The 27561-nt window shown below is 48.9% G+C and overlaps 3 protein-coding genes, 1 long non-coding RNA gene and 1 pseudogene across 5 annotated transcripts; 2 read left to right on the top strand and 3 right to left on the bottom strand.

The window, feature by feature from the left end:
• Window positions 1–1487: 1487 nt before the first annotated feature.
• Window positions 1488–2344, bottom strand: LOC140503557 (RNA-binding protein 39 pseudogene; annotated as a pseudogene).
• On the bottom strand, window positions 1488–10636 carry LOC140507377 (uncharacterized). The gene is made up of 4 exons (XM_072615480.1): window positions 10342–10636; window positions 5836–10166; window positions 4887–4967; window positions 1488–2599 (listed from the first exon to the last, which is right to left on the bottom strand). Exons 1-2 carry the CDS (start codon window positions 10634–10636, stop codon window positions 9559–9561), a joined length of 903 nt encoding a protein of 300 aa, XP_072471581.1. The 3' UTR covers window positions 1488–2599; window positions 4887–4967; window positions 5836–9558.
• Window positions 10024–14698, top strand: KMT5C (lysine methyltransferase 5C). Its single transcript, XM_072607645.1, has 9 exons — window positions 10024–10113; window positions 10587–10744; window positions 11004–11169; window positions 11377–11486; window positions 11636–11799; window positions 11909–11928; window positions 12180–12316; window positions 12461–12663; window positions 12881–14698. Exons 2-9 carry the CDS (start codon window positions 10635–10637, stop codon window positions 13372–13374), a joined length of 1404 nt encoding a protein of 467 aa, XP_072463746.1. The 5' UTR covers window positions 10024–10113; window positions 10587–10634; the 3' UTR covers window positions 13375–14698.
• A 287-nt stretch (window positions 14699–14985) lies between these two features.
• COX6B2 (cytochrome c oxidase subunit 6B2) lies at window positions 14986–15999 on the bottom strand. Its single transcript, XM_072607661.1, has 4 exons — window positions 15916–15999; window positions 15520–15646; window positions 15213–15313; window positions 14986–15130 (listed from the first exon to the last, which is right to left on the bottom strand). Exons 2-4 carry the CDS (start codon window positions 15599–15601, stop codon window positions 15077–15079), a joined length of 237 nt encoding a protein of 78 aa, XP_072463762.1. The 5' UTR covers window positions 15602–15646; window positions 15916–15999; the 3' UTR covers window positions 14986–15076.
• A 113-nt stretch (window positions 16000–16112) lies between these two features.
• On the top strand, window positions 16113–27041 carry LOC140503559 (uncharacterized). Of its 2 annotated transcripts, XR_011966829.1 has the most exons (4): window positions 16113–17351; window positions 18441–18530; window positions 22568–22785; window positions 23344–27041. It is a non-coding gene; the product is annotated as an uncharacterized lncRNA (long non-coding RNA). The 2 variants fall into 2 exon arrangements; XR_011966828.1 differs by having other exon boundaries at window positions 22568–27041.
• The last annotated feature ends 520 nt before the right edge of the window (window positions 27042–27561 follow it).

The following is a 27561-nucleotide window of genomic DNA, read 5'->3' as shown; positions in this document are numbered from 1 at the left end:
GCATATGTGTGTGTGAATGTATGTGTGTGTATGAGTGTGTGTGAATGTGTGTGTTTATATGTGTGTGAGAGCATGTGTGTATGTCTGTGTGTGAGCATGTGTGTATGAATGTGTGAGTGTGTGCATGTGTATGTGTGTGAGTCGTATGTGTGAGTGTGAGTGTATGTGTGTATGAGTGTGTGAGCATATGTGCCTGTGAATGTATGTGTGAGTGTATGAGAGTGTGTGAGTGTTTGTGTGTGAGCATGTGTGTGTCTCTGTGTGAGCATGTGTGTGTATGTGTGAGTGTATGTGTGTGAGCATGTGTGTGAGCATATGTGTGTGTTTATATGTGTGTGAGCATATGTGTGTGTATGAATGTGTGTGTGCATGTGTATCTGTGTGAGTATATGTGTGAGTGTGTGTATGAGTGTGTGTGTGCGTGAGTGTGTATGAATGTATGAGTGTATGTGCATATGTATGAGTATGTGTATGTATGAGTGTGAGTGTGTGTGTGAGCGTATGTATGTGTGCATGTATGTGAGTATGTATGCGAGTGTATGTGTGTGTGAATGTGTGAGTGTATGTGTATGAGTGTGTGTGTGTATGTGTGTGTGTGTGTCGGAGGGGGGGGGGCCATAATCTAGATGAAGATCTAGCAAAGGAACCAGACAGAGAGCAGAGGTCAGCAGGAGAATCAGAAGAGCACCGGGTCAGAGACACCTGGAGAGCAGGGGACATTCAGGGGAAGAGAGTGCTCCCAAGGATACACAGTATTGAAGGCTGCAGACACAACCAGGAGAATGAGGATTGAGAAAAGATGGATGGCTTTGCCAATCCACTCTGGATGCTAGGGTAATCCTGACAAGGCTGAGGGGTGAAGGGTGGGGGAGAGAAGGGTAGCCCATGTTGGAAAGGGTGGCCAGAGAGGCTGGGTCAGCAGAAGGGAGCCAGGGCTCAGAGAGTCCCAGAAGATGGAAGGAAGGAGGAGAATGGAAAGTCTATAGTGGAATAGGAACAAAAGTGAAGGGAATGAATTGAGGGTGATAACCAGTCTTGTAATTGTACGTTTCCATCGTAGGAGACTTCGACCCTCAACCCCCACTCCAGGGAAGTGCCTTCTGCCTTGGGAAGTGGCCTTTCTGACTCCTCTGCAGTTTGGATTGATATGGATCTCTGGGAGGGGCCCCATAGATTCCTCATGTGGAGTGGTCCAAGAGAATAGGACAGAATGTTACCTTCAACTATATTTTAACAGATCTTTTCCTTCTTCAAGATTCCTAAACATTTACCCAAATGTATCTGAGGACAGAAGGCATGAGAGACTGTCAGTTTGGACAGCTCTCTCTCTCTTCAAGCTACATATGACTGGGATATAGATAAATGGTAAAATAAATTTTCTGGCAGAACTGGCCCTGAGCACAAGGTACAGTGTTAGTATTAACATTTTTCTTCTACTCAATAAATTTTTAATAATATTTTACTTTCCCCCAATTACATGTAAAGACAATTGTTAACTTTCATTTTATTTTTAATTTTGAGTTCCAAATTTTCTCCCTCCCTCCCTGCGTAGAAGCGGCTGCGACTAGAGCTGTAACCTCTCTCTATTGGGAAAGTCTGGTGTGTAAATCTACTACAGCTCCAAATGCTAAAAGCCCATTGTCCTGCTAGAGATCTGTACACGTGTCCCTTCTGCGAGTCTTACTGTTTTTTGGAGATGACTAGTTGTTCCCAAGTCAATTCCAGTCTCTTCTAGTCCATCACTATTCAAAACTAAAGTGGTCATGGAAACATGAGTATGTTCAGGAACGTGACCTATGTTCATAGGCCTGCCTGATAATTCATATCCATTCAGTTGTTCCATCACTGCTTGGCTCATGCTAGATCTGAAAATGTAATCAATCTATATCCCTTAGACTGATCAGTCTCACTGTCCTATCATGCTTTGATCCTGCCAAACGGCTCTGAGTCCACGAAGCACATGTTCAGTTATGTGAAAGTGGAATGATCCTCCAGAAAGCCTCATGGGTCCAGCACTTCCTTTCTGGAGATTATTTGCAACTGCTGGTGCTCTCTTCCTCTCTACCTGTAGGTCCTGCACAATGATAGGCAGTCCCAAACAGGCCAACCTGTTAATTCTATTGCTAGAAGCACGGAGCTAACATCAGCAAACTACATAGGCAATTCCTTTGGATCTTCTGGAATTTCCATCAGAAATCATTCTTACATCACAGACCTTTCCGAGAGCAGAAAAAAACTCCCATACCTCTAACTCTTGCTGCCATATGCATGCAGAACACAGTCTAAGTCTCTGTCTCCTCCGTCTTTTCTGAATGGGCTTTTGCTTCTTGAGTGGCTTCTTAATTCAGTGCTACGAGGCAACCCGATCTTTCCATGCCCGGCACTGTTCAGTTTTGGTCTGGAGTAGGAACTTTGATAGCAGCCTCTGAATCGGCGTTCTCTGCTCCTAGAACAGCCTTGTCTTCATTCTTTACTTTAGCTACGTTTCTGTTCTCAGATTTTGCTTTTTCCTCTCCCAGTCTCTGCTTCATTTCCTTTCTTTGCTTTTGCTGCTCTTTTGGTCACAACTTCCGATGTCTATTCTTGTTTCTTTCTCTCCCTGAGATGGTAAACAATTTGATATAGGTTATACATGTTCAATCATGCAAAATATATTACCTTATTAGTCATGTTGTGAAAGAAGACACAGACCCAAAGGGAAAAAAACCCCACAAAAAAAATAAAGTGACAAACAATATATTCCAATCTGCATTCAGACCACAACAATTCTTTTTCCGGAGGTGGAGAGCATTTCTCATGAGTCCTTTGGAACTGTCTGGGATCATTTTGTACTACCTGAGAATAGCTAGGTCATTCATGGTTGCTCTTTGTTACAGTGTTGCTGTTACTGTGTACAATGTTCTCCTGGTTCTGCTCACCTCACTTTGCATCAGTTTCCGTACATCCTGGCTTTTCTGAAATCAGCTTGCTCATTTTATAACACAGTCTACTCAATAAATATTAAAGGCCTCCTCTGTGTCAGGCACTATGCTAAGTGGGGGGAGACAAAAAGAGGCAAAAGACAGTTCCTGGCCTCAAAGAGCTTATAATCTAAGGGAAAGAGCAATCAGTGAGCATATTATTAAGGGCTTATTATGTGCCACACTATGTGCTAAGCCCTAGGCAAAACAAAAAGCCAATCAATTTCCTGCCCCTAAGGAACTTAAAATTTATATTCTAACCCCTTATATCCAAGTCCCTCTTTTCTTCTCCCTCCTACAATTTTTCTTGGTAATCTCATCAGCTCCCTGATCTGGACTCCATGCATTTTCTTTTTAAAATATATTTTCCCCCAGTTACATGTTAAAACAATTTTTAAACTTTTTAAAAAAAGTTTTGAGTTGCAAATTCTATATCCTTTCCTCCCTCCTCACTCCACATTAGTCATTTATACAAGAAGACCCAAATAAAAAAAGAAAGTGAAAAATTGCATACTTCATCTACCAGTTCTTTCTCTGGAGTCATGAAACTCATGTTTCCTCATGAGTCTTTTGGGATTGTCTTGGATCATTGTAGTGCTGAGAATAGCTAAGTCATTCACAGTTTTTCATTATACAATATTGCTGTTACTGTGTACAATGTTCTCCTGGTTCTGCTTACTTCATTTTGCATCAGTTCATAGAAATCTTTCCAGGTTTTTCTGAAATCAGCCTGTTCATCATTTCTTAGAGTACAATAATATTCCATCACAATCACATACCACAGTTTGTTCAGTCATTTGCTGATTGGTGGGCATCTACTCAATTTCCAATTCTTAGCTGCCACAAAAAGAGCTGCCACAAAAAATTTTGTACAAATAGGTCCTTCCCTTCCTCCCCCACCCTTTTTTTAAAAAATCAGAATCCATTCACTTCCACTGGCTACCCACCATGCTAAGAATGCTTTCTCTCCTAATCTCAGCCTCTTAGATTTCCTGTCTTCTTTCAAGTACTAAAAACCCACCTTTTGTAAGAAGCCTATCTCAGTTCTCCTGACTCTTACTACCTTTCCTCTGCGATTACCTCCATTTTGTCCTGTATGTATTTTGTTAGTATTCAGAATATGAACTCCTTGAGGACAGGGTCTGTTTCTGCCTTTCCTTTCTTTCATCCTCAGCCCTTAGCAAAGTGCTAGCACATAGTAGGAGTTTAATAAATGCTTATTAACCTGATTTTCCTAAAGGGAAATGTCTGGAAAGTTTTTTTCCCCCTGAAATGGGATTAAGTATTTTATTTCCTTTTTTGTCAATCTGGGCAATTTATATTTTTGTAAATATTCATTCATTTCCCTTATCTATATTACAGCATTTAGAAGGGGTATACATAGACAGTGTGGGTATAAGTTGACTTTGATGGGGTGATAAAAATAAATAAGGGGTTAAAAAAAGGATTGTATTTGGAGAAAAAGAAAGGGGGAGGCAGAATAGGGTAAATTACATCACATGAAGAGGTGCAAAGACCTATTACAATAGAGGGGAAGAAGGGACAGGGATGAGCATTGTTTGAACCTTACACTCCAGCGATGTAGCACATACACATTCAGTTGATTCATAGAAATCTTACTCTATAGGGAAGTAAGAGGGGAAAGGGGAAAGAAAAGGGAAGGCAGATTAAGGGAGGTGATGGTCCAAAGCAAAACACTGGTGAGGAGGGAGAGTTTTCAGGCTGGAGAAATATTACTTCTTAATACTTTCAGTTTTAAGAGAAAGGAGGTTTTTAATACGTTTCCTTAACTGATGACATGGAGAAGTGGGTCTCAAAGGAAGTGACAGGAACATGAAAGTAGAGGAACTGTAGACAGAGTATACAGAAGTAGACCCAGAGACAGGGAGAGGTCAGGATAAGAGAAAGTCAGATACAAACACTGACCTTGACACTGAGGGTGAAGGCTTAAAAGGAAATCCAGGAGCACCCACCTCGGACCACCCATCTAGGATCCAAGTGGAAATGCTATGGAGAGTGAGATAGAGAAAAAGGCATGATGGAGGGAGACACAAAAGAAAAGTGGGGAGTGATGAGGAGAAGTATAAAACACTTTATCCAAGCATTTCCCACTCTGGAAAGTTCTTCTCCCAACCCCCAATTCCACCTGCCCCAATCCTTCAAGGCTCCATTCAAATAGCTCCATCTCCCAAGGAGTGTTTCTGGGTCTCACTCACATTCCTCCTCACTTTAAGGTCCCTCCCTCTTTTAAATACCATTCACTTAGCAATCCTTTCTTAGAGTTGGTCAGGGACCTTCGGGAAAAGATTTCTGGTCTTCTTTTTATACAAGAGAAAGCCTGTTTAACCTCGTCTTCCATTCAACTCTGATCACTTAGTGTTTAATGATAAGGAAGGAAGGAAGGGAGGGAGGAAGGAAGAAAGGAAGTAAGGAAGAAATAGGGAAGGGAGGTAAATAAAGAAGGAAGGATGGGAGGGAGGGAGACAAAGAAGGTACAGAAGATAGAGGAAGGAAGGAGATTTGGAAAGATCTGCCTTATTGCCCCCGTCTGGCACTTGAAGGCCATCTACTATTGCCCTCAGTACCCAGCTCAGGGATTCAAATGCTGTAGGTGCTAGGTTAATAGGTACTGAATGCTTAGCCCTACTCTGTGAGAGCCCTAAGGGCTACCTGGTTCTTCCTTCTCCCTGTCCCCCTTCCCTGTTCAGTCTCACCCTCATTCACCTATCACCAGCAGGGCCCAAGTCTTATTCCCCATCTCTTTGCCCCCACCTCAAAGGTCCATAAATTAATGCTTCAGTACCAAGAGGGAGACTGGACCTCCCTCTAGTTCTTGGACCCAGCTCCCCCAGACCCACTGAACCATCCAACTCACTTATCCCCTGAGAATCATGGTTTCTCCAGTTTGTCTCTAAGAGCAAGGAAAACTGTTTCACTGTAGGCTCCCCACCACCACACATCTGTACTGGACCTTTGCCAGAGCTTCATGGGATGATCTCAGGAAGACCTAGTGGGATGGAATGTTTGGGGAGTTCCTGGCTTCTAGCTGACATGGAGAGGCTAGGTCCAGTATCAGTCTAGAAACCTCAAGTTCCTCTCACCCTCTGACACCCTAAGAAAACCACTCTTTTTCTTGGTGCTCACCCAGTGGCCAGGGCTCCCTAGCTGGCTCTGTCATGATTACCCTTAAGGCTCATCATCGTGACTTTTATTTCTTCCTCTTTGTTCTCAATTTCTTGTACCTTTTATTTCTGGTGCCTGGTTTCCCAACATTCCCAGGACCTCATTTATCCCCAGGCTCATTTCGGGTTCTCTTCCTTTAGTCACAGTTTCTCCTTTATTAGTCCCATCTCCTTTATTTCTGGTATCATGGAAACTGTCACCCTCAAATTTCAGCAAGGTCCTGCTGTGAGCACCCTCTAGATCACAAGTGCTGGTCTTGTGGTTACCCCCTGGGGTTCTCAGTGGTCAGACTTGTTTTTAATGACCCTCAAATCCATGCTATATGAACACTAGTTGAAGAAACAAGAGATATTTAGGTTGAAGAATAGAAGGCTCAGGACCATATGAGAGCTCTCATCAAAGGCTGTTATGTGGGAGAGGGATGTTTGGGCCTAGAGGGCAGAATGTGGAACTGGATGGAACAAGCAAAGTGGACAATTTAGACTTGAGATCGCAAACATTTCCTAAAGATGAGCCTATCTAGAAGTAGAACAGTTTGTACTGAAATATTATCCATTTCCCCCTCCATGGAAGTCTTTAAGCCTGGTCTAGATAATAACCGCTTGTCAGGCACATTCTAGTGAAGATTCTGATTAAGCTAGGGATTGTACCAGCTAGCCACCCAAGTCCCTTGCAGTACTGGAATTCTGGAGTTGAGTCCTTGGTGGTGATTCTGTTTTGAACCATGAGTCTTCAATGGCCAGTCTTCTGCTTCTCACCCTCCAGTTCTCAGCACCTGAGCTCATTCCGACCACCTGTAAATCGTCCAGGCCAAACCCACTGTGACCATCCTGAAGCCTTCATGGTCACTTTTGCTGTGATCACTCTCAAATTCCTCTGTGGCTGGTCTCAATTATGATCACCATAGACACCTCAGGGATTAGTTCCGCTTGGCTCTTAGAGCCCTCAGTGGTCAGTCAGTCCCTCCGGGACCCTTCCAAGACATCGGTGGGCAGTCCCTTCTGGACTCTCCTGAGCTCTTGGTGGTCAATCTTGTCATGAGCATCCCTGGAGCCCTCAATGGTCAGTCTTATCAGGACCATCCCTGGAGCCCTCAGTGGTCAGTCTTATCCAGACCATCCCTGGAGCCCTCAATGGTCAGTCTTGTCAGGACCATCCCTGGAGCCCTCAGTGGTCAGTCTTGTCAGGATCACCCCTGGAGCCCTCGGTGGTCAGTCTTGTCAGGATCACCCCTGGAGCCCTCGGTGGTCAGTCTTGTCAGGATCATCCCTGGAGCCCTCGGTGGTCAGTCTTGTCAGGACCATCCCTGGAGCCCTCGGTGGTCAGTCTTGTCAGGATCATCCCTGGAGTCCTCGGTGGTCAGTCTTGTCAGGACCATCCCTGGAGCCCTCAGTGGTCAGTCTTGTCAGGACCATCCCTGGAGCCCTCGGTGGTCAGTCTTGTCAGGATCACCCCTGGAGCCCTCGGTGGTCAGTCTTGTCAGGACCATCCCTGGAGCCCTCGGTGGTCAGTCTTGTCAGGACCATCCCTGGAGCCCTCGGTGGTCAGTCTTGTCAGGACCATCCCTGGAGCCCTCAGTGGTCAGTCTTATCCAGACCATCCCTGGAGCCCTCGGTGGTCAGTCTTGTCAGGATCATCCTTGGAGCCCTCGGTGGTCAGTCTTGTCAGGATCATCCCTGGAGCCCTCGGTGGTCAGTCTTGTCAGGACCATCCCTGGAGCCCTCCGTGGTCAGTCTTGTCAGGACCATCCCTGGAGCCCTCGGTGGTCAGTCTTGTCAGGATCATCCCTGGAGCCCTCGGTGGTCAGTCTTGTCAGGACCATCCCTGGAGCCCTCCGTGGTCAGTCTTGTCAGGACCATCCCTGGAGCCCTCGGTGGTCAGTCTTGTCAGGATCATCCCTGGAGCCCTCGGTGGTCAGTCTTGTCAGGACCATCCCTGGAGCCCTCGGTGGTCAGTCTTGTCAGGACCATCCCTGGAGCCCTCGGTGGTCAGTCTTGTCAGGACCATCCCTGGAGCCCTCGGTGGTCAGTCTTGTCAGGACCATCCCTGGAGCCCTCGGTGGTCAGTCTTGTCAGGATCACCCCTGGAGCCCTCGGTGGTCAGTCTTGTCAGGACCATCCCTGGAGCCCTCGGTGGTCAGTCTTGTCAGGACCATCCCTGGAGCCCTCGGTGGTCAGTCTTGTCAGGATCACCCCTGGAGCCCTCGGTGGTCAGTCTTGTCAGGATCACCCCTGGAGCCCTCGGTGGTCAGTCTTGTCAGGATCACCCCTGGAGCCCTCGGTGGTCAGTCTTGTCAGGACCATCCCTGGAGCCCTCGGTGGTCAGTCTTGTCAGGACCATCCCTGGAGCCCTCGGTGGTCAGTCTTGTCAGGACCATCCCTGGAGCCCTCGGTGGTCAGTCTTGTCAGGATCACCCCTGGAGCCCTCGGTGGTCAGTCTTGTCAGGACCATCCCTGGAGCCCTCGGTGGTCAGTCTTGTCAGGACCATCCCTGGAGCCCTCGGTGGTCAGTCTTGTCAGGATCACCCCTGGAGCCCTCGGTGGTCAGTCTTGTCAGGACCATCCCTGGAGCCCTCGGTGGTCAGTCTTGTCAGGACCATCCCTGGAGCCCTCGGTGGTCAGTCTTGTCAGGACCATCCCTGGAGCCCTCGGTGGTCAGTCTTGTCAGGACCATCCCTGGAGCCCTCGGTGGTCAGTCTTGTCAGGACCATCCCTGGAGCCCTCGGTGGTCAGTCTTATCCGGACCATCCCTGGAGCCCTCGGTGGTCAGTCTTGTCAGGATCATCCCTGGAGCCCTCGGTGGTCAGTCTTGTCAGGATCATCCCTGGAGCCCTCGGTGGTCAGTCTTGTCAGGACCATCCCTGGAGCCCTCGGTGGTCAGTCTTGTCAGGACCATCCCTGGAGCCCTCGGTGGTCAGTTTCCTCGGGATTACCCCTGGAGCCCTCGGTGGTCAGTCTTGTCAGGACCATCCCTGGAGCCCTCGGTGGTCAGTCTTGTCAGGATATCCCTGGAGCCCTCGGTGGTCAGTTTTCTCGGGATCACCCCTGGAGCCCTCGGTGGTCAGTTCTGTTAGACGCACGGGGTTAGAGGAAGCTGCTGGCCTTGCCTCTCCATACGCCTGAAGCCTTGCTGGCTGAGGGCTCCCTCCTCCCGGTCCCACTCCGGGAGCGAGGCTCGGCTGTCAGTAAAGTTTGGTTGCCATGGCGATCCTCAAGCCTAGGAAGTGGGGGGCGGAGCCGCGCCGTCCGGGGGGCTGGGAAGCCCGGAGGGGCGGCCGCGCTGGCCAATGGTGGAACGCTCCGCCCAGAGCCCCGGGAGGGCCGGCCTCGCAGCTCGGAGGTGAATGACAGATGGCGCGGTCCAACGGCGGGAGGCGCGGGGGTTCTGGGAGCGGGCGCTCCCAACGCACCACGCTCTAGAGTCTCCCAGGAGCTGAAGGACAAGGCACGTGGACCAATGGCGTAAGGCTACGTCCGCTGGCAAGCCAATGGCTTCGGGGTTCTGAAGCCCGAGAGGCTCTACCTCCTCTCACCCCAGTCCTCTGGTATCCCGGGGGATGCGTGGACGGACGGGGACAGAGACCAATAGTATGAAGGCGGTTTAGCCGGGAGCCAATCGATTGCGAGCCTGGCAGGACCCGCCTTCCGACCCTCGGGCTTCCACGGCGCAGGGCCAATGGAAGCGTTCGGGCCCTGGGAGGCGGGGTCTGGTCTCCCTGGCAACGCAGGCGGCCGTTGAGGGCATCGGAGGGCGGGCTACGACGGCGGCGCACCGGCACCATGGCGACGGCGGAGTGACAGGCACCTGAACCAATGGGAGGGGGCGCTACAGCGGCGAAGCAGGGCGGCCAGGGCCGGCGCGAGGCGGGCCGGGGCGGGAGTCGCGGGGCCGGGGCGACGGGAGCAGAAGCTGGAGGCGGCGGCGGCGGCGGCGCCGGCGGCTGGAGCCGGAAGAGGAGGGGGAGGTGGAGGTGAGAGACCGAGGAGGGCGGGGCCTGACCTCCGACCCTCGTCCCCCAGCGGGCTGGGGCCCCTCCCCCATCCCCCCTGGCCTTTCATTTCTGCCCCCTCCCGCACCGTCCCGTGCCCCCCGCCCGTGCCCGGTGCACGCCCCTCCCTCGGTTTCTGTGCCCCTCCCGCGTTCTATCTTCCCTCCCCCTGCGTTCTGCCCCCCCCACCCCCCCGTTGTATCCCCCCACCAGCGTTCTTTGGCTCGCTCGAGTGCACACGCACACGCACGCACAGCCGCACACGTGTTCTGCCCCCCCCACGCCTCGTGCTCCCAGCCCCCACCCCGCCCCCGGCCCGACCTGGGCTTTGTTCCGCCCCCGGTGGGGGGGCCGCTTTGTCCTCTCCGGAGCCCCGCCCCCTGGAGGCCAGCCTGGGGGGGCGGTGGCAGGTGCCCCCTCCCCTGAGCTCGGCCTGGGCGCGGCTCCTCCCGCAGGGGCAGGGGCAGGGCCGGGAGCAGCAGCAGCATGGTCCAGGCTGCACCATGGGGCCGGAGAGGGTGACCGCCCGGGAGCTGTGTGAGAATGACGACCTCGCCACCAGCCTGGTCCTCGATCCCTACCTGGGCTTCCGCACGCACAAGATGAACGTCAGGTGAGGAGCCACCCCCAGGGACCCCTTGGAGGTCTCCGGTGCCAGTCCGAGTCAGGCAGGTCCGAGTTCAGATCCTGCCCACGACCCTTCTTAGTTATGTAAGCCCGGGCCTGGAGGTACTTGCTGCTCTCAGCCTCAGTTTCCCCAGAGGTTGTAGAAGAGCCCCCTAGAAATGCTAGCTAACCACCTCCTGGTGCTGGGGGTTGGGGTGGCAGGCCTCCATGGCCTCTGACAACCCTTTCTGCCCTGTGCCTCCCAGCCCGGTTCCCCCTCTGCGACGGCAGCATCACCTGCGCTCAGCACTGGAGACCTTCCGAAGGCAGCGGGACCTGGAGGCAGCCTACCGGGCCCTGACCCTGGGTGGCTGGATGGCCCACTACTTCCAGAGCCGTGGCCCGCAGCAGGAGGCTGCCCTCAAGACCCATGTGAGGGAGAGACCCTCCCCAGCTCCCCAGAGAAGTGTGGCGTAGTGGGTAAAGGCCATGCGCCCTCTCTTCTGGGTGAATGGGCTCATCCATGTCTGCCCTTCCTCCCCCTCCCCCCACCTAAGGGTTTCTAGGAGCACTCCAAGCCCTCCCCTTCCCCCAGGCCCCTGGTGGCTCCCACTCATTCCCTAACTCCCCCGTCCCTAGATCTACCGATACCTTCGAGCCTTCCTGCCTGAGAGCGGATTTGCCATCCTTCCCTGTAGCAGATACTCCCTGGAGACCAATGGGGCCAAGGTCGTGTCTACCCGCTCCTGGTAAGGAAGTCAGGCTTGAGGGAGTGCCTCCCCCCCACCCCAGGGCTCACCAGCTGTGGCTGGGGGCAGAGGAGGAGGGACACACCTGTCCCCAGCCCCTCCCATTCCCCAAGTGGACTAGCTGCAGGCTGCCTATGCCCTTGGCCCAGGAAGAAGAATGAGAAGCTGGAGCTGCTGGTGGGGTGCATCGCAGAGCTGCGGGAGGCTGATGAGGGCTTGCTCCGGGCCGGCGAGAATGACTTCAGCATCATGTACTCCACTCGGAAACGCAGTGCCCAGCTCTGGCTGGGCCCTGCGGCCTTCATCAACCACGGTGAGAGCTGGCGGCTGTTGGCATGGGGGAGGGGGGCTGAGGAGGCAGGCCCAGGGCACAGCCTCACTGAGCCTCCTGTTTCTTCTTTTCCATTTCCCATTGGCCCCAGACTGCAGACCCAACTGCAAGGTAGGCTGGAGGACAGATGTGGGGGGCATGAGAGGGGTGGTTCGTGGCTCTCCCCTTCCTAGGGAGCAGGACGCACCTCCCAATTCTGCAGCTTCTGAACCAGAAGAACTAAGACCTAGCGGGGGGATGGGGCAAGAGAACTGAGAACAAGGCCTTTGCCACGCGGGAGAGCCACCTCTGCATCTGTCCCCTTCGTCCCCCTGCCTGGGGTGCTCCCCAGGGGATGAGAGCTGAGGAGGAGGGGCCCCCAGTTTGTGCCTGCAGATGGGAACGCAGCCTGCGTCAAGGTGCTCCGAGACATTGAACCTGGGGATGAAGTGACCTGCTTCTATGGGGATGGCTTCTTTGGAGATCGGAATGAGTTGTGTGAGTGCTGCACCTGTGAAAGGTAAGTCAGGCCTGGCCTACCCCGTGCCTCAAGGGGTCCTCTCCTGGAGTGGAGGAAGGGGGCAGGGCTTGGCCACCTCGAGCTTCAAGGGGATTCCTCCCACCCAGCCCCCCCAGCATCCCAGTTTCTTTCCTCTGCCCTCAGGAAGGGAGAAGGCGCCTTTCGATTGCGGCCCCGTGATGCAGCCACAACCACTCCCAGGACTTGTGAAAAGTATGACCTCCGGGAGACAGAGAGGCGTCTACAGCGTTACTGGGAGGCCCGAGGGGCCCGGCAGGGCCTTGGGCCTCTGGGGGCACAGCGCTGCTCCCATCTGCACACCTTGCACCGTCTGGACCTCCTGTGCGGTGAGCCTCCCCCCTCCCCCCTCCCCCCTTTGGGGTCAGTCAGCTCTCCCTCCCCTTCTCTTCCTCTGTCTTTTCCCCCCCCAACCCCTTGACTTCTGGACTGCATTCTCCCAGGCCCCCCTTACCCCAGGCTCCCTCTTCAGTGCTGGGTCATCTTATTTCCTTCCCTTGAATGTCCCCGGGCATCCCGCCAGCCATTTTTGTTTTCTTCCTACAGCTCTCTGCCAGCCTCTGCGCCTGCAGCCTTTCAGCCCCCATTCGGACCCCTCTGCCTTGTGGATGCAATGGCTGCCACAGCCCCACCCTCCCCGCCGCCGCCGCCGTCGCCGTCCCCCCCGTTGTCGGCCTGCCCGGCTAGCCCCACACCCTCGAGTTCCCCGAGTTTCCCTGCACCAGTGGGGGGGCTGTGGTTCAAAGTGCTGCCTTCGGGGGGAGGTCACTGTGGCCTTAAACCCAGTCCCTGCCTCAGCCCCAGCTCAGCCTGCCCCACTGCAAGACTGGCATTGGGCCCGGCGATATGGGCTGCCCTGTGTGGTTCGAGTGAACCTGAGTGGTGCCACCCCAGTCCCTGCTACCCCTGCCAATCTTAGGCCTGCAGGCCCTGAGCCCCCCAAGCGGACCTTGGCCTTTGGCCCCTTCTCTCCACCTAAGCGTCTGCGCCTTGTGGTCAGCCATGGGTCCATTGCCCTCGATATTAACGGGGCGCACTAAGGGTGTTAGGGGGCACCTCCTCTGCCCCCATTGCTCTATCTCCAGTGGGAGGTAGGAGTTGGGGGTATTGGGGCTCTCTCCCTTTGCCCTATCAGCAGCTACCTAGCTAGGAGCCACCTCCTATGACTTCCAGAGGTCAGTTGGCCTTAGCAGGGAGGCTTGAGTTTTGCCTCAGGGGTCATCTCCTTCCCTCAGCCCTTGAGAGTGGGCAAGGCTGGAGTGGGGAATGGATTTATCTTTTCAGGACTCTCCTCTCCTAGGTTTGAGGGTCCCTATGGGGAGGTCCCTGTGATCCTGCCAGGGCCAAACTTACAGGGAGCCAGACCCTCTCTTTCTCCCTCAGGCCAGAGGGAGAAGGGACCTTGGAGGGGTGGCTCCCAGAGCTTCCTTTTCCTTTCTCTCCCAGCTAGTTCTCTGAGGCCTTGAGCAGCTGCCTGGGATCCCAGGGAGCTTGAGCCAGGTCCCCCAAGGAATTGGGGTGGGGGGGTCATAGATTTCAAGGTGCTGCCTCTCCCTGGCCAGGAATGGCCCCTTTAGACCCTGCTAGGGCCACTCTTCAGGGCCTTGGGTCCCCATACCTTTCACTAGGAGCCACCTCCTTCAATGGAACAGGACTAACCCTAGCAACAAGACCCTTCCCCAGGGGCAAGGGTCTGGCTTTCTGGGCGCCACTACTCCTCTCCTTGTATACCAAGGATTCTGACCTCAGCAGGCCCCAGGCCCAGCCCTGGAGGCTTGGAGGTGGGTGGAGGGAAGGGTGCACTTGGCCCGGCCCACTCTTTTGACCCAGCAGGGATAACCTTAGCAAGAAGCCAACCCCCTGACCCTAGCAGCCCCCACATTGGGCCAGGGGGCAGAGGGCAGCTATCTGCCTCAGTGGCAGGAAGCTAGAGGATACATGTGGGGGGTGCGCACACTCCCAAACCCAGCAGGGAGGGATAGGCAAGGATCCCCTCCCCCCAGCCTCAGGATGGTTCTTGACTTTACCTCCTGCCTCAGTGGCACACTGCTCCCCCCCTTCTCCAGGGAGGAAAGCCATAAAGAAAGGGGGGAGGGGGGTCTTCTGCAGATGGCACTGTCTTTTCCCCCCCCAGTCACATACATACCCCTCTGGCTCTCAGGGAGGCCACCCCACCTCATCTTTCTCATGGTGCTATAACTCTGGTGCCTCCTGGGGAGTGAGGGGAAGAGGGGGCCAGCACAGCCTGGGGCCCTGGGCCTCACCACCCCCACCCCAGGGATTGGGGACACTTGGGTGACGGGCAGTTTGCAACTTTTGTTTTTTGTTTTTTTTTTTTTTTTTGATAAAAGCCCTTGTTGTTAAGTCTCTTGTCTCCAAGGATTTCTTGGGCTTGGGGGGTACGTGGCTTTCTCTTCACACTTCCACTTATGGGACACAAGCCAAGCCCTTCTAGGCCCTGGTGCTCTGTCTGCTCCCCAGGCTTATGGATGTGGTTTCCAACCTTCCCCGTCGGGAAGCCTGGACGGGGCCCAGCAGCCCCTCTGCCCTCCCTGGGGTGAGAGTCGGCCAAGCTCTGCCTGAGGCCCGCCACCGCGAACACACCCTTTGTCTTCTCCCCTGCCAGGCCTGGAAAAGACGACGGCGGCTTCTGGGAGTTGTCCATCACTTTATTCCATAGGTCCTGAGATGGGGGCACGGCCCAGGGGGTGGCCACTGGGGCCAGAGCAGGGAGAGGGTCCTTCAGATCTTCCCAGGGAAGGTCCCTTCCTGGATCTGCTCATTCCAGCGCTGCACCTGCGGGGAAGGAGGCAGCGGTCCAGCGGCCGCCCCGCCCCCACCCCCCTGCCCCCTCCCCCTCCCTGACGCCCCTGCTCACCCAGCTGAGGGGGCACAGGGAGTGGAAGACCTTGCGGTAATAATCGCAGGGGGACGGGTCCTTCCCCCTCCTCTTCATCGTCCTGGTACAGCGGTGAAAGTCTGGGAGGGGGGGCCTAGGAAGTCAAGCCGGCACTCCCCTGCAGCGCCCCTGGGGCGGGGTCCAGCCCAGCACTTCCCTGCCCCCCTCCTCCACCCCACCCGCCAATGGGGGCCCCAGGTACCCCCTCCCCCCAGCTTTGGGGCCAACCCGGCCGTCGTCTGCCTCCACCCCTCGCTGTTGGAGGTCGCTCCCCTCCCCCACGAACCCAGGAAGTTCTGATAACAGTTGCGGGTCTGGTTCTGGTTGGGAAAGCGGGGATCGAAGGGCGGGGTGAATGGCCCGTCCATTATCTTGCTCCTTAGGCGGGGGCCTGGGGACCTGGGGGAAGAGGCCTGAGAGAACCACCGGTGTGCTGGCAACCCCTCCGCAATGGATGGTCAGCCCCGCCCCCGCCTGATAGCCCCACCCCCAACGGATAGCCAGCCCCGCCCCCGCCTGATAGCCCCACCCCCAACGGATAGCCAGCCCCGCCCTCGCCTGATAGCCCCACCCCCAACGGATAGCCAGCCCGGCCCCAGCTGACAGCTAGCCCCGCCTTCGTTTGGTAACCCCGCCCCAACGGATAGCCGGCCCCTCCCTCGCTTGGCAACCCCGCCCTCACCTGATAGCATGGAACCTGCACTGTCCCACCAACCGCCTTTGTGCCCAACGAGGAAATGAGGCCCCTTGGCCTCCGGCGGCCCGGGGTCCCGTAGCGTCCCCTGATTGGCTCTGCCAGAGGCAGGCGGGCCAATGGGCTCTCACCAAGCGCAGAAGGTTCCCTTCCACAACTCTAGTCTCCCCACGGTTCTTTTGAGCCCGTTTCACCAGCGCAGAAGCTGAGGCAGCTGCTGATAGGAAAAGGGAAGCCCTGGGGAGTCGCATCGCCTCCGCCCCAGACGGGGGTCCTCCAGCCTGCGCTTGGAGATCTCCACCCAGCCCGTGTACTTGGGGACGTCGTGAGGAAAGAGAATCCAACCTAAATCTGCCTTTTTTCAACCCCATCCCCCGCCCCGACTCCGCAACGGAGCAGACAAGGCTCATGTTCCCAGAAGAGGTCTTCAGATAATGAAAGCCAGAGCTCCGAGGAGCCTCCTAGACCACCCGCTTCCTGGTGCCCAAAGGGCACCCCCTTCCCTCTGCTGGCCTTCTTCTGAGGCCCCACGTCCCCATCTCCTCCCGCACGCTGCCCCCTCTGTCATCTTCACTTTCTCTTATCTTCAATCCTGGAAAAACCCCTAACTTGATCCATGTGCCAGGCTCTCTGCTCAGTGCTGGGGATAGGAAGAAAGGGCAAAAAGACTTCTCTTCAAGTACCTAATATCCTACGGGAATGGAGAAGGGAGGATCGAGTGGGTTTTTTGTTTGTTTGTTTGTTTGTTTTTTGAGGTCTGGGAGACCTGGCATGTTTTTATGTCCTCTTTTAGAGAAGGAGCCAGTTGACAAGAAGAAACTGAATATAAGAGAGTGAGAATGAGGGAGGGGGCACCCTGCTGGAGGAGATGGGAAGGAAGCGGATGGGATCAGTTGTGCATATAGAGGGAGGGGGCTGCCCTCTAAGTACCATGAGTAAGGGAGAACAATGAGAAGCTGTCACCTCAAAATTGTTCATTGGTACCCCAAGGTATGAGTTGATATGGATCCTATTCAGTTTTATCTGATTAGATTCAGCCCAATGCTCTCAAGATCTTTGTGGATGCAACCATTACCCAGTCTGTTAGTTATCCCTCTCCTTTGTGATTTGATGAGCCAGCCATTTTTACTTTTATCCAAGCCTTTGATTAAAAAACAAAAAGATTAAGCAGCCTAGAACTGAGTATGGCGATGAGGGACACTTCCACTGGAGACTCCTCATCAAAATAAAATAGAACCATTAATGATGAATCTTTGATTCCTGCCATCCAAATCTCACAGCATTATTGTCTGTTCCATATCCCTCCAGCATCTCCAGAAGAATAACGTGACGTCTTATCAGAAACCTTGCTAGAATCCAGTTAAGGTTTATCTACATTACTTCCTTCATCTGTCAGCTTGATAATTGTCCAACAAGGAAATCAGGTTAGTCTGGCATGACCTGTGCTTTCTAAAATCAACCTGGCTCCTTGAAATCAATGTTTCCCTTTCTAGATATTCACCAACCATCCCTTTAATGTTTGGTTCTAGAATTTTTCCAGGATTCAAAATAAAGCTCACTGGCCTAGAGTTTGTAGACTCTGTTCTTTTCCCTTTTTTAAAAAAAATTGAGACATCTTCCCTCCTCCAATCTTGGGGTCCCCCTCCCTCCTATTTTCCATAGTCTTTCATATATTACTGATTACCTTCATTCTCAAAGAGAATCATCAGAGAATTGATACCATGACATGCAAGTGAATTGGATTTAAGTGAGGGAAGGCTGTGCAAAGTCACCAGACTCACTTTCTCCTCCACAGCCATCTGGGTCCAGTGGCAAGATATAAATCAGGATGACTGGAGATGATCCAGGATGCATTAGGAAACCTTGAGTTTTTTTTAAGCTAAAGTCTTTAACAGGTCTTGGTTTGACTAAAGCGATGCCCATTTAGTGATTAAGGCTAGGTAAGAAATGAGTCAAAGAATGATCTCTTTTACCTAATTAAAAAAAACCTGGGAGGGAATGACCCAGACATATCCAAATGGGAGATGGCTTCCCCTGGCCCAAATGCTTTGAGGCTGCTGAGTCTTGTGATCAAGCCAATTTCTCAGCAGGAGGAGCTGAAGACTTTTATCCAACCTCCTCACTAAATGTCCACCTATCAGTGCTGAGTTTTGATTGTCAAGAGAGTTCCCTTTCAGAAGGAATTTATGACATTTCAGGGTCTCCCTTGGTGTCTTTGGTTACCTAGAGAAACCAATGACCAGTGATTTATTGATTGCAGGCTTGCCTAATTAATGAATTGATTATTAATTACTCAGAAATTCTGTCTCTCAATGTTTTTATTCATCTCCATACTAATTACCTTTAAGATAAAAAATAAAATCCTTCTATTTGTACAAAAACAATTATAGCAGCTCTTTATGGTGGCAAAGAATTGGAAATTAAGGGGATGCCCATCAATTTGGGATTGGCTGAACAAGTTGTGGTATATGATTGTGATGGAATACCATTGTGCTATAAAAAATGATCTGCAGGATGGTTGCAGAAAAACCTGGGAAGACTTACATGAACTGATGCAAAGAACCAGGAGAACCAGGAGCAAAACCAAAAGACAGTTGTACACGGTAAGAGCATAAAAGTGATCAACTGTGAAAGAATTGAGATAATGATCCAAGACAGTTCCAAAGGACTCATGGTGAAAAATGTTATCCACCTCTAGAGATAGAACTAATAAACTGAATGCCAAGTGAAGCATACTTTTTTCATTTTGTTTTTTTTTGTGTGTGTGTGTGTATGTGTGTGTGTGTGTGTGTGTGTGTGTAGGTTTTCTTTTGCAACATGGCTAATATGGAAATATTTGCATGACTTCACATGTACAATCAGTATCAAGTTCTTTGCCTTCTCAAGGGGTGGGAGAAGAGAATTTGGAATTCATAACTTTAAACATGGATGTTAAAAAATTGTATGTGTATTTGGGAAATCTTTAATGAAAAATAATACATATTAAAATTGTCTTTGTTTGGCATTTAAAGCTGTGCAAACTTTCACTTCTTCCAACCTGTTCAGTCTTCTTTTGCCACTGGCGTCTTCTCATTATCTCATGCTCTCTGGGATCCAGTTACGATGACCTGCTTACATATAGTTCTTAGAATATGTCACTCCTTCTCTGAGTGTTAGCAGCAGCCAGGCTGTCCCTTATCCTAGAATCCTCCTTCCCCACCCCTCTATCTCACTGTTTACCTGGCTTCCTTCAAGCCTCAGCTTAAATCCTACTTTCTGCTAGAAGCTTTTCCTGGTTCTTCTCAACTGCTAAAGTCTTCCCCTTTCAAATTTCCTTCATCTTCTCTTTGTATAGCTTGTATACACCTACTTATTTACATGTTGTTTTTCCCATTAAAATGTAAGCTCTCTGGGGCCAAGGACCAAGCATTTTTTGCCTTTCGTTGTATCTCCCTTGATTCGCTTAGTGCCAGGCACAAAATAAATGCTTGATAACTGACTGATATTACCTCACAAACTAAAATGTGAGCTCTCATGATCTGAATAAATAAGCTCTGAACCTCCACTCCCAGGTTAGAAAAATTGGAGAAACCTATTTTCTTATAAACTTTCTATCTTTTTTTTTTTTAGTAGTAAACCCTGGTTTAGGGAACATCAGCATTACTGGTTGGATGACTTGTTTACAGCAACAATTAATGCCAATATATGCAAGTAAATATATAAATACCTTTGTGAATATTTGATCAATGATCAAAGCTGTGAGAAAGGCTGCAACCAAAGTCACCTCCAACCATTGGCAGCCATTGTTACCTTCTTCCAAACACAGGAACCACAATCCAGTGAAACCGAATTAACTCAGGAGAGTGCCTAAAGTCTTTTCTCAGGATGTTCTCTCCAAAAGAATATGAATAAAATTCAGCTCTCTCAAAATGTCTTTCCTGGCTCTCTCAAAGAGAATTTCTCATTTTTTCCCCTCCCTCTTAAACTTGTTTTTTAATGGCTATTAATGTCCCAAATCTACTCAGAGTTCCCTTAGTCTTTTCCCAGGTCTTATCTGTCACATATTTCAGTTTCCACATTTTCCATATCACTTTTTCAGTCTAGGTTGACTGGTGAGTTCCCTATGCTTTGGTCTACATTTCTTTTGGCTTCCTCATTTGAATTAGCCTTCTTTTTTGTCTTATATTCCTTTCTTCTTTTAGTGATGCTCTTTCATTTGAATAAACTTCACCTAAGGCCATATTTCATCAGGGCTCCTTGATCCCTATGAAGTCAATTGTCCCCCTCAGTGAGGCTCTCCAATGGGTCCTGATCACTTATTGTCTAAACCTGGGGCGCCTGCGTGAAGACATTTTTGGCTAAAGTGTCCTTTTTGACTTGTGAGTCCCATGAACTCTCAACTCTTCTTCCTTCACTGTAATTGATAATGCAGTCTCTACAACATTTTGGGGATAGACCTAGACAATCTTCCTCCTCTCCCATCCTTTTTAAACTTAAACTTCTTTTGAGTAGATTTGCAAGACACCTGGAAATACCTTACCAGCTTTGATTAGGTGTACACATTCTCTGACCAGGAATTTGTCATCCCTCTATTTTAAACTGTGATCTAGAAATCTAAATCCTCTTCAGTCCAGCATATCATCCACAAGCACTTATTAAATGTTAGTCTTGCGCTGTTTGAGGTACTGTGCAAAGCATGAGGATTCCCAGGATAAGAGGGAACAGCTCCCTATGGACCTCTTTCTTAGCCAACTGCTCAGTTCCTAAATCAATTTTTCTCTTGAGTCCTAAGCCTTCAATGGGAAGAGAGTGCAGACCCAACTTTTGCCCCAAAATCTGGTTTTCAGTTTCCTGCTCCAGATTTCGCCATCTTTGGCAGAACTTTTTTGGGTTCCTTCTGTTAGTTGGTTGGTTCATTATTGTCCTTCATTCTCAAGGAGGACCAAAATGACATCACCATGATAAAGTCAAGTTTCAATGTGTCTGTGGCTGATCAGACCAATACAAGCTTGGAATACTCTACCACAGATTGGGCACAGATAGTTCATGTGAACATTTGGGGTGGATACTCTAAATTTGTGCATCCTAGGTTTCCTTTGAACTGTTTCAATTCTGCTTTGCTCGTAGAGCACAGCACCTTCTCTGATGTGGGCATGCCAGGCTGAGTGGTTCTGTGCCAGTGTCTCCTATGTTGCACAGTCAAATCCAAAGTTCCTGAGAGAGACCTTGAGAGTGTCCTTGTATCACTTCTTCTGACCACCATGTAATCACCTGCCCTATGTGAGTTCTCTATAAATAATCTTTTGGGCAAGCATACATTTTGCATTTTAGCAACATGGCCAGCCCATCGGAGTTGTGCTCTCTGAAGCATAGTTTGAATGCTTGGCAGTTTAGTTTGAGCAAGGACCTCAGTGTCTGGTACTTATCCTGCCAAGTGATCTTTAGAATCTTCCTAAGACAGTTCAAACGGAAGTGATTCAGTTTCCTGGCATGGCACTGGTAGACTGTCCATGTTTCACAGGCATGCAACAATGAGGTCTGTTAGTAATACCATCGATGCCCATGGAAATGCCAAGAAGTGAGGAGTCATCATCCATTTTGCAAAGCTTTGGGAGGGTCTCTGTTATGTCTAGATTCTTTGTCCTGGGAAGATGACCTTGTTATTGGCACAACAAGTAGCTGTTTCTCCTCTTCTCACCCTTCCTGAAGGATGCCTCATCGGGCAGCAGCACCTGGGGCTCTTTGCCATCTTTCTTGGGAGCACAAGCCCTTGCCTCCTCCTCAGAGCATTCTAGGAAGAGCCTCAACTCTTTGTTGAGTTCTGGCTGCACAATTGTCCCTTTCATTCCCTCTCTTCTTTTTGGAACACTCCTGCTGTTCAGCCTCCCAAGATGAACCATTTCTCACCTCCTCCTCCTCCTCAGATACCCCTTGTCTCCCCTATCTGAGCCTCATTTCTCTTTCCCTTTCTTTCATTGCCTACAGTAACCTGGATTGTGGAGAGACATTCCTTGAGTTCCTTCACATTCTCTTCTAGGAAGGAGAGCACCAGCCTAAACTCAGACCTTAGTTGCTCATTCTTAGATCATTCTTCAGTCATTCAGCTGTGACAGAAAATGAAAAATCTCATGCTGAATGGCAATCACTACAAAATTTCCTTATTCTCCAAACTGGTGAAGATTTATAGCCTTGTTTTAACAGGTCAATTTTTTCTTCTTTTCTTAAAGTTGAATAGATGTCTTTTATTTTCTTTTCTGCCCTATTTTATTTTCTTCTCAATGCAGGTAATTTTTAACATTAATTCTAAAAAATTTTGAATTTCAAATTCTCTCCCTCCCTCCCTTCCCTGCCCCTCCTTTAGAAGGCAAGCAGTCTGGTATAGATTATACATGTGCAGTCATGCAAAACATTTCTATATTCACCATGTTGCAAAAGAAAATGCAAACAAGAACAAAACCAAGAAAAATAAAGAACGTGATGACTGAATGAGTGAGACTGATGACTTTGTTCAACTTTGCCTCACTTAAATCCAATTTGTTGTGTGTTTGTCCTTCGTTCTTGAAGACAACCATGACATCAAGATGATGACTTGACTTGCAATTGACTTTGATTTGGGTGAGGGAGGGCTATGCATAGTCAATAACCTCATTTTCTCCTCCAGAGCCATTTGGGTCCGGTGACCTGATATTCATCAGGATGACTGGAGATGGCCCAGGATGCAATGGGAGACCCTGGCCCTTTCAGGTTAAGGTCTTTACGTGCAAATCAGAAGACATCATCCATACCATTTTACCTACTTCAAAGTCCTGTGGTGACAGGAAAGTGATGAAGCAGTAAGTGCAGATACACCAGGAGCCATAGTCATAACCCTGTACACAGGTATGTATAGCCTAAAACATAGGATCATCTTCTCACTGGAAGTGGGATTCAGCAGCCCCCTGGTATCTGAGCAGCCTTTTAAGGGTTGTACTGCTCACTTCCTGGTGTGAGAATGGGGCTAGAAAAGGTATTTTAAAAATTGTGTGCTAACCCAAGCATGGTCTGATTACTGGGGCAAGCAGGGATCTCACCCTGTAGTCGAAACACAAAAACAAGTATAAAAACTTTTGCAAAAATGATTCCACTCACCATCAGTACATGGAAAGTATGCACACTTAGAGACAATATAAAATCCAGTAGATCTGAAAGACAAATAGCTCTTGTTACAAAAAATCTCAGCAGGTTTGGAATCCAAATAGCAGCCCTGAGTAAAACAAGGCTGTCAAATGAAGGCCAGCTTACCAGAATGGGAGCTGGATACGTGTTTCTCTGGAGTGGCTGCCATGAAGGGGAGTGCCGTGAAGCTGGTGTAGATTTTGCAATCAAAACTAATCTAGTTAGCAAGCACGCCAAAAGGAGTGAATGACAGGCTCGTAACAATGCATTTGCCACTTGTAGGAAAATGTCACACCACCATCATCAGTGCCTATGCTCCCACCATGATGAACCCTGATGAGGTCAAAGAAAAATGTTGTGAAGAACTGGAGACCCTTCTCATCAACATGCTGAAAGGGAACTAGCTAAGCATTCTGGATGAATTTGATGCAAGAGTAGGCACAGATTACCAGATATGGTAGGGAGTCCTTGGGAGGGAGTCAGAAACAGAAACAGTCACTTACAGCTAAAGACTTGTGACTCTCCGATCTTCTCATCACCAACACTTTCCTCCATTTACCTAAACACAATAAAACTTTGTGGATGCATCCTCACACCAAACACTGGCATTTAATAGACTGTTATTGTAAGAAGAAAAGACAGACAGGATGTGAGAGATTTACCCTCTGCAAACTAAATATTCGAATTCAACAAAAGTGGCAGCCCCAATGTAAGATGCCTACCAGAAGACTTAAAGTCAACAGACTAGAGTGCCTCTCTGAGCAGGAACAGTTTCTTGCTAACTTGGAGGGAAAGTTGAACCAACACGTGGTTGACCACTGTAGGACAGAAAAGGAGTGGGTAGCTTTCAGAGACTTGGTGTACAGCATTTCATTTTCTCATCTGGACTGAACACTCACAAACCTCAAGACTGGTTGACAAAAATGATGGGGAAATTCAGAAGCTGCTAAATGAAAAAATGAGAATTCCACAGGGTTTACCAGAAGGGCAGTTCATTTGTCTCTAAGAAGGAAGCATTTAACTCCATCAGAAGTAAAGTGCAAGCAAAATTTAAAGAGATGCAGGATTCTTGGTTCAGTAAGAAGACAGATGAAATTCAGTTTTATGCTGATAGTAACAATCCAAAGTGCTTTTATGATGCCTTCAAAGCTATTTATGTGCCAAAGACACATCTCGGTGGTGCATCTCAGATACTCAGTGCTGATGGAGCCACTTTGATTAGTGATAAGGATATCTTCCCAGATAGTTGGGCTGAACATTTCCATAGTGTTCTCAACAGACTGTCATCAACCAATGCTGAAAGTATTGACAGTATACTTTAGGTTGAAGTCAATCCTTCTCTAGCTGAATTTCCAACAGAAGAAGAGATTTTGAATGCCATTGGGTTCCTCTTTTGTGGCAAAGCACCTAGAGCTAATTCTATTCTATCTGATATTTACAAGGCAGAGGGTCCATTGCTCATGCAAAAGGTAATTGAAATTTTCCAGATTATATCACAAAAGGAGGTTATTCCCCAGCTGTTCAAGGATGCCTCCACTATCCATCTCTATAAAGGTAAAGGAAACAGATTGTTTCATGACAAACACAAGGGTGCAGGGGTAAGAGGGGTTGTTTTGGTTACTAATGGTAAGATTCTTGCCAGAGTCCTCCTCAATAGGCTGATCCTTCACCTGGAAAATGATCATCTACCTGAGAGTCAGTGTGCTTCAGAAAGGGCTGAGGAAAGGTTGATATAGTGTTTGCTGCCTGACAACTCCAGGAGAAATGTTGGGAATAGAACAGAGGTCTGTACATAACATTTGTATATCTGACCAAGGCTTTTGATACTGTCAGTCATGAGGGCTTGTGGAAAATCAAAGAAAAATTTGGTTGCACAGAGAAGTTCCTCAGCATTGCATGTCAATTTCATGACGTCATGCTTGCTCAGGTTCTGGATAATGGACAACGCTCTAGCGTTTTCCCAGTTACCAATGGAGTGAAACAATGCTGTGTGCTTGCTCCCATGCTTTTTAGCATGATGTTTTAACAATGTTGTCAAATGCCTTCAATGAGGATGAACACAGAATCAAGGTCATCTACCACACTGATGGTAAATTCTTCAGCTTGAAAAGACTATGAGCCAAAACTAAAGTGGAAGGAGAGTTGGTGCATGATTTTTCAGTTCATAGATGATTGCGCACTTGATGCAGCCTCTGAGGCTGAGATTCAACAGAGTATACATCACTTCTCTGGAGTTTGGGTTAATTTTGGCGTGATAACACCAAGAAAGCAGAAGTTCTCCACCAGGGAGCACTGCACCATCTCTACAGAGAACTGTCAATTATTTAAATCAGAAATTTTGAATACTGTGGGTAAGTTCACTTACCTTGGCAGTATACTTTCCAGAGATGTGCATATAGATGATGAGGCTGATGCACACATTGCCAGAGCTAGCTAGCGTTTGGGAGGCTCCAAAGAAAAGTGTGAGAGAAAAGAGGTATTAGACTGCCTACCAAACTGAAGGTCTATAGAACAGACCTCATTTTTGTATGCCTGGGAAACCTGTACCAGCACCATTCCAGGAAACTGAATTGCTTCCATTTGAATTGTCTTAGGAAGATTCTGAAAATCACCTGGCAAGATAAGGTACTGGACACTGAAATTCTTGAGCTGAACTGCCTAGTGTTCAAACTCTACTGCAGAGAGCCTCGCTCTAATGGGCTGGCCACATTGGTTGAATCTCAAACATACGTTTGCCTAAAAGACTATTTAATGAGAACTCACACAAGGCAGGTGCTCACAGGGAGGTCAGAAGAAATGATACAAAGACACATTCAAGGTTTCTCAGAAGAACTTTGGTATCAGTTGGGAAACATGGGAGACACTGGCATGGGACCAACCAACATGGTGTGCCTCTGTACTCTATAAGCAAAGCAGAATTGCAGTAGTTCAAAAGAAATGTGATATGTACCAATTTAGAGACATTTCCAGTCCAAATGTTCATATGGATTGTTTGTGCCTGGCCTGTGGTAGAGCCTTCTGAGCTTATTTTGATCTGATTAGTTACAGTAGGACACACTATACCTTGACCTTGACATAGCGATATTATTTTGGTCCTCTTTAAAAAGAAGGACAATAACCAACTATACCACCATTTGTTTGGCCATTTCCCAATTGACTGTCATCCCCTTGATTTCCAATTCTTTGCCATCACAAAAAGAGCTACTATAAAAATTTTTGTACATATAGGTCCTTTTCCTTTTATCTCTTTGGGATACAGACCTAGTAGTGGTATTGCTGGGTCAAAGGTTTTATAGTCCTTTGGCATAGTGCTGAATTATTTTCTAGAAAGTTTGGACCATTTCACTAAGTGTACCTATTTTTCACTCATCCCCTCCAGCATTTCTCATTTCTTATAGGTCTGAGATGGTACCACAGAGCTGTCTTTCTCTAATCATAGCAATTTAGAGCATTTTTATATGGCAATATAGTTTTGATTTTTTCTTTTGAAAGCTGCCCGTTCATATCCTTTGACCATTTATCAAATGAAAAATGACTCATATTCTTATAAATTTGATCTATATATTTGAGAAATGAGACCTTTATCAGAGAAACATTGTAAATTTTTTTTTCCAGTTTCCTGCTTTCCTTTTAATCTTGTGACTGCATTGGTTTTGTTTGTACAAAAACTTTTAAATTTAACCAAAATGATCCACTTTACATCTCACAATGCTCTCTGTATCTTGTTTGGTTATAAACTCTTCCATTATCATAAATCTCACAGGTAAACATTTTTGTGCTACGCTAATGGCAACCTTTATGTCTAAATTGTCAGCATGCAAGTCCTGAATCCAAGTCCCTGGACTACAGGTCCACTGTTCTGTGATATTTTAAAAAACTCCAGAGACACTGTTTCTGCGTAATTTAATCATTTTATCAATACAGTCAGCATGTTTATTAATAAAAGGATGGTCATCTGGCTGTCTCTCTTAGTCCAAAGAGCACTCATGGCTTTGAACTCAGTTTATATGCCCACGGTAGAGGGTGACAATCAACTCTTGTTAACAATTAATGAGGAAATGAGTATTACAATGAGAGGGTGGGCTATGTTACAATGAGGGTCTTGGAGTACTTTTGACTTGGTCAAAATATCTATTTCCATATCATCTGTCTGACAAAAGGGAGGATCCACATTTTCCCAGACTTGAGTAAACACAATGAACTAGCCTCAACTTAGAATTTTGTTTACTGTCCGATTAGACTGGATTGGACTGGATAAATCTCTGCCTAAGATTTCCTACACTGCTTGATTTCTGGATGAGGAAGTGGAAAAGGGAAAACCTTGCTTGGGATTCAATAGTTAGTTATTAATATAAGACAGAAATAATCATTTTTCACAATTCTTACTGCTATTCCACATGGCCTAGGTTCAGTCAAGGCCTGGCAAAAGTGTAGCTGCCCTTAGTGTTTATGGAAAATGTAGTTTTTTACACACACACACACTTGGGTAGGAGTTGGGGG

Source organism: Notamacropus eugenii, chromosome 5, assembly GCF_028372415.1.
Source record: "Notamacropus eugenii isolate mMacEug1 chromosome 5, mMacEug1.pri_v2, whole genome shotgun sequence".
NCBI lineage: Eukaryota > Metazoa > Chordata > Mammalia > Diprotodontia > Macropodidae > Notamacropus > Notamacropus eugenii.
This window is presented reverse-complemented; position numbering and strand designations above follow the sequence as displayed.

Bases quoted from the DNA above. Each gene is read 5' to 3' on its own strand.
- KMT5C (XM_072607645.1), top strand. From the start codon at position 10,635: ATGGGGCCGGAGAGGGTGACCGCCCGGGAGCTGTGTGAGAATGACGAC. The intron at 12,317-12,460 runs GTAAGTCAGGCC...CTCTGCCCTCAG, and splicing joins GAGTGCTGCACCTGTGAAAG to GAAGGGAGAAGGCGCCTTTC. The intron at 12,664-12,880 runs GTGAGCCTCCCC...TTCTTCCTACAG, and splicing joins CCGTCTGGACCTCCTGTGCG to CTCTCTGCCAGCCTCTGCGC.
- LOC140507377 (XM_072615480.1), bottom strand. From the start codon at position 10,636: ATGGTGCAGCCTGGACCATGCTGCTGCTGCTCCCGGCCCTGCCCCTGC. The intron at 10,167-10,341 runs GTGGGGGGATAC...GAGGGGCCCCAG, and splicing joins GAGCGAGCCAAAGAACGCTG to CCCGCTGGGGGACGAGGGTC.
- COX6B2 (XM_072607661.1), bottom strand. From the start codon at position 15,601: ATGGACGGGCCATTCACCCCGCCCTTCGATCCCCGCTTTCCCAACCAG. The intron at 15,314-15,519 runs GTTCGTGGGGGA...CCCCCCTCCCAG, and splicing joins CTGTTATCAGAACTTCCTGG to ACTTTCACCGCTGTACCAGG. The intron at 15,131-15,212 runs GTGAGCAGGGGC...CCTTCCCCGCAG, and splicing joins CCCTGTGCCCCCTCAGCTGG to GTGCAGCGCTGGAATGAGCA.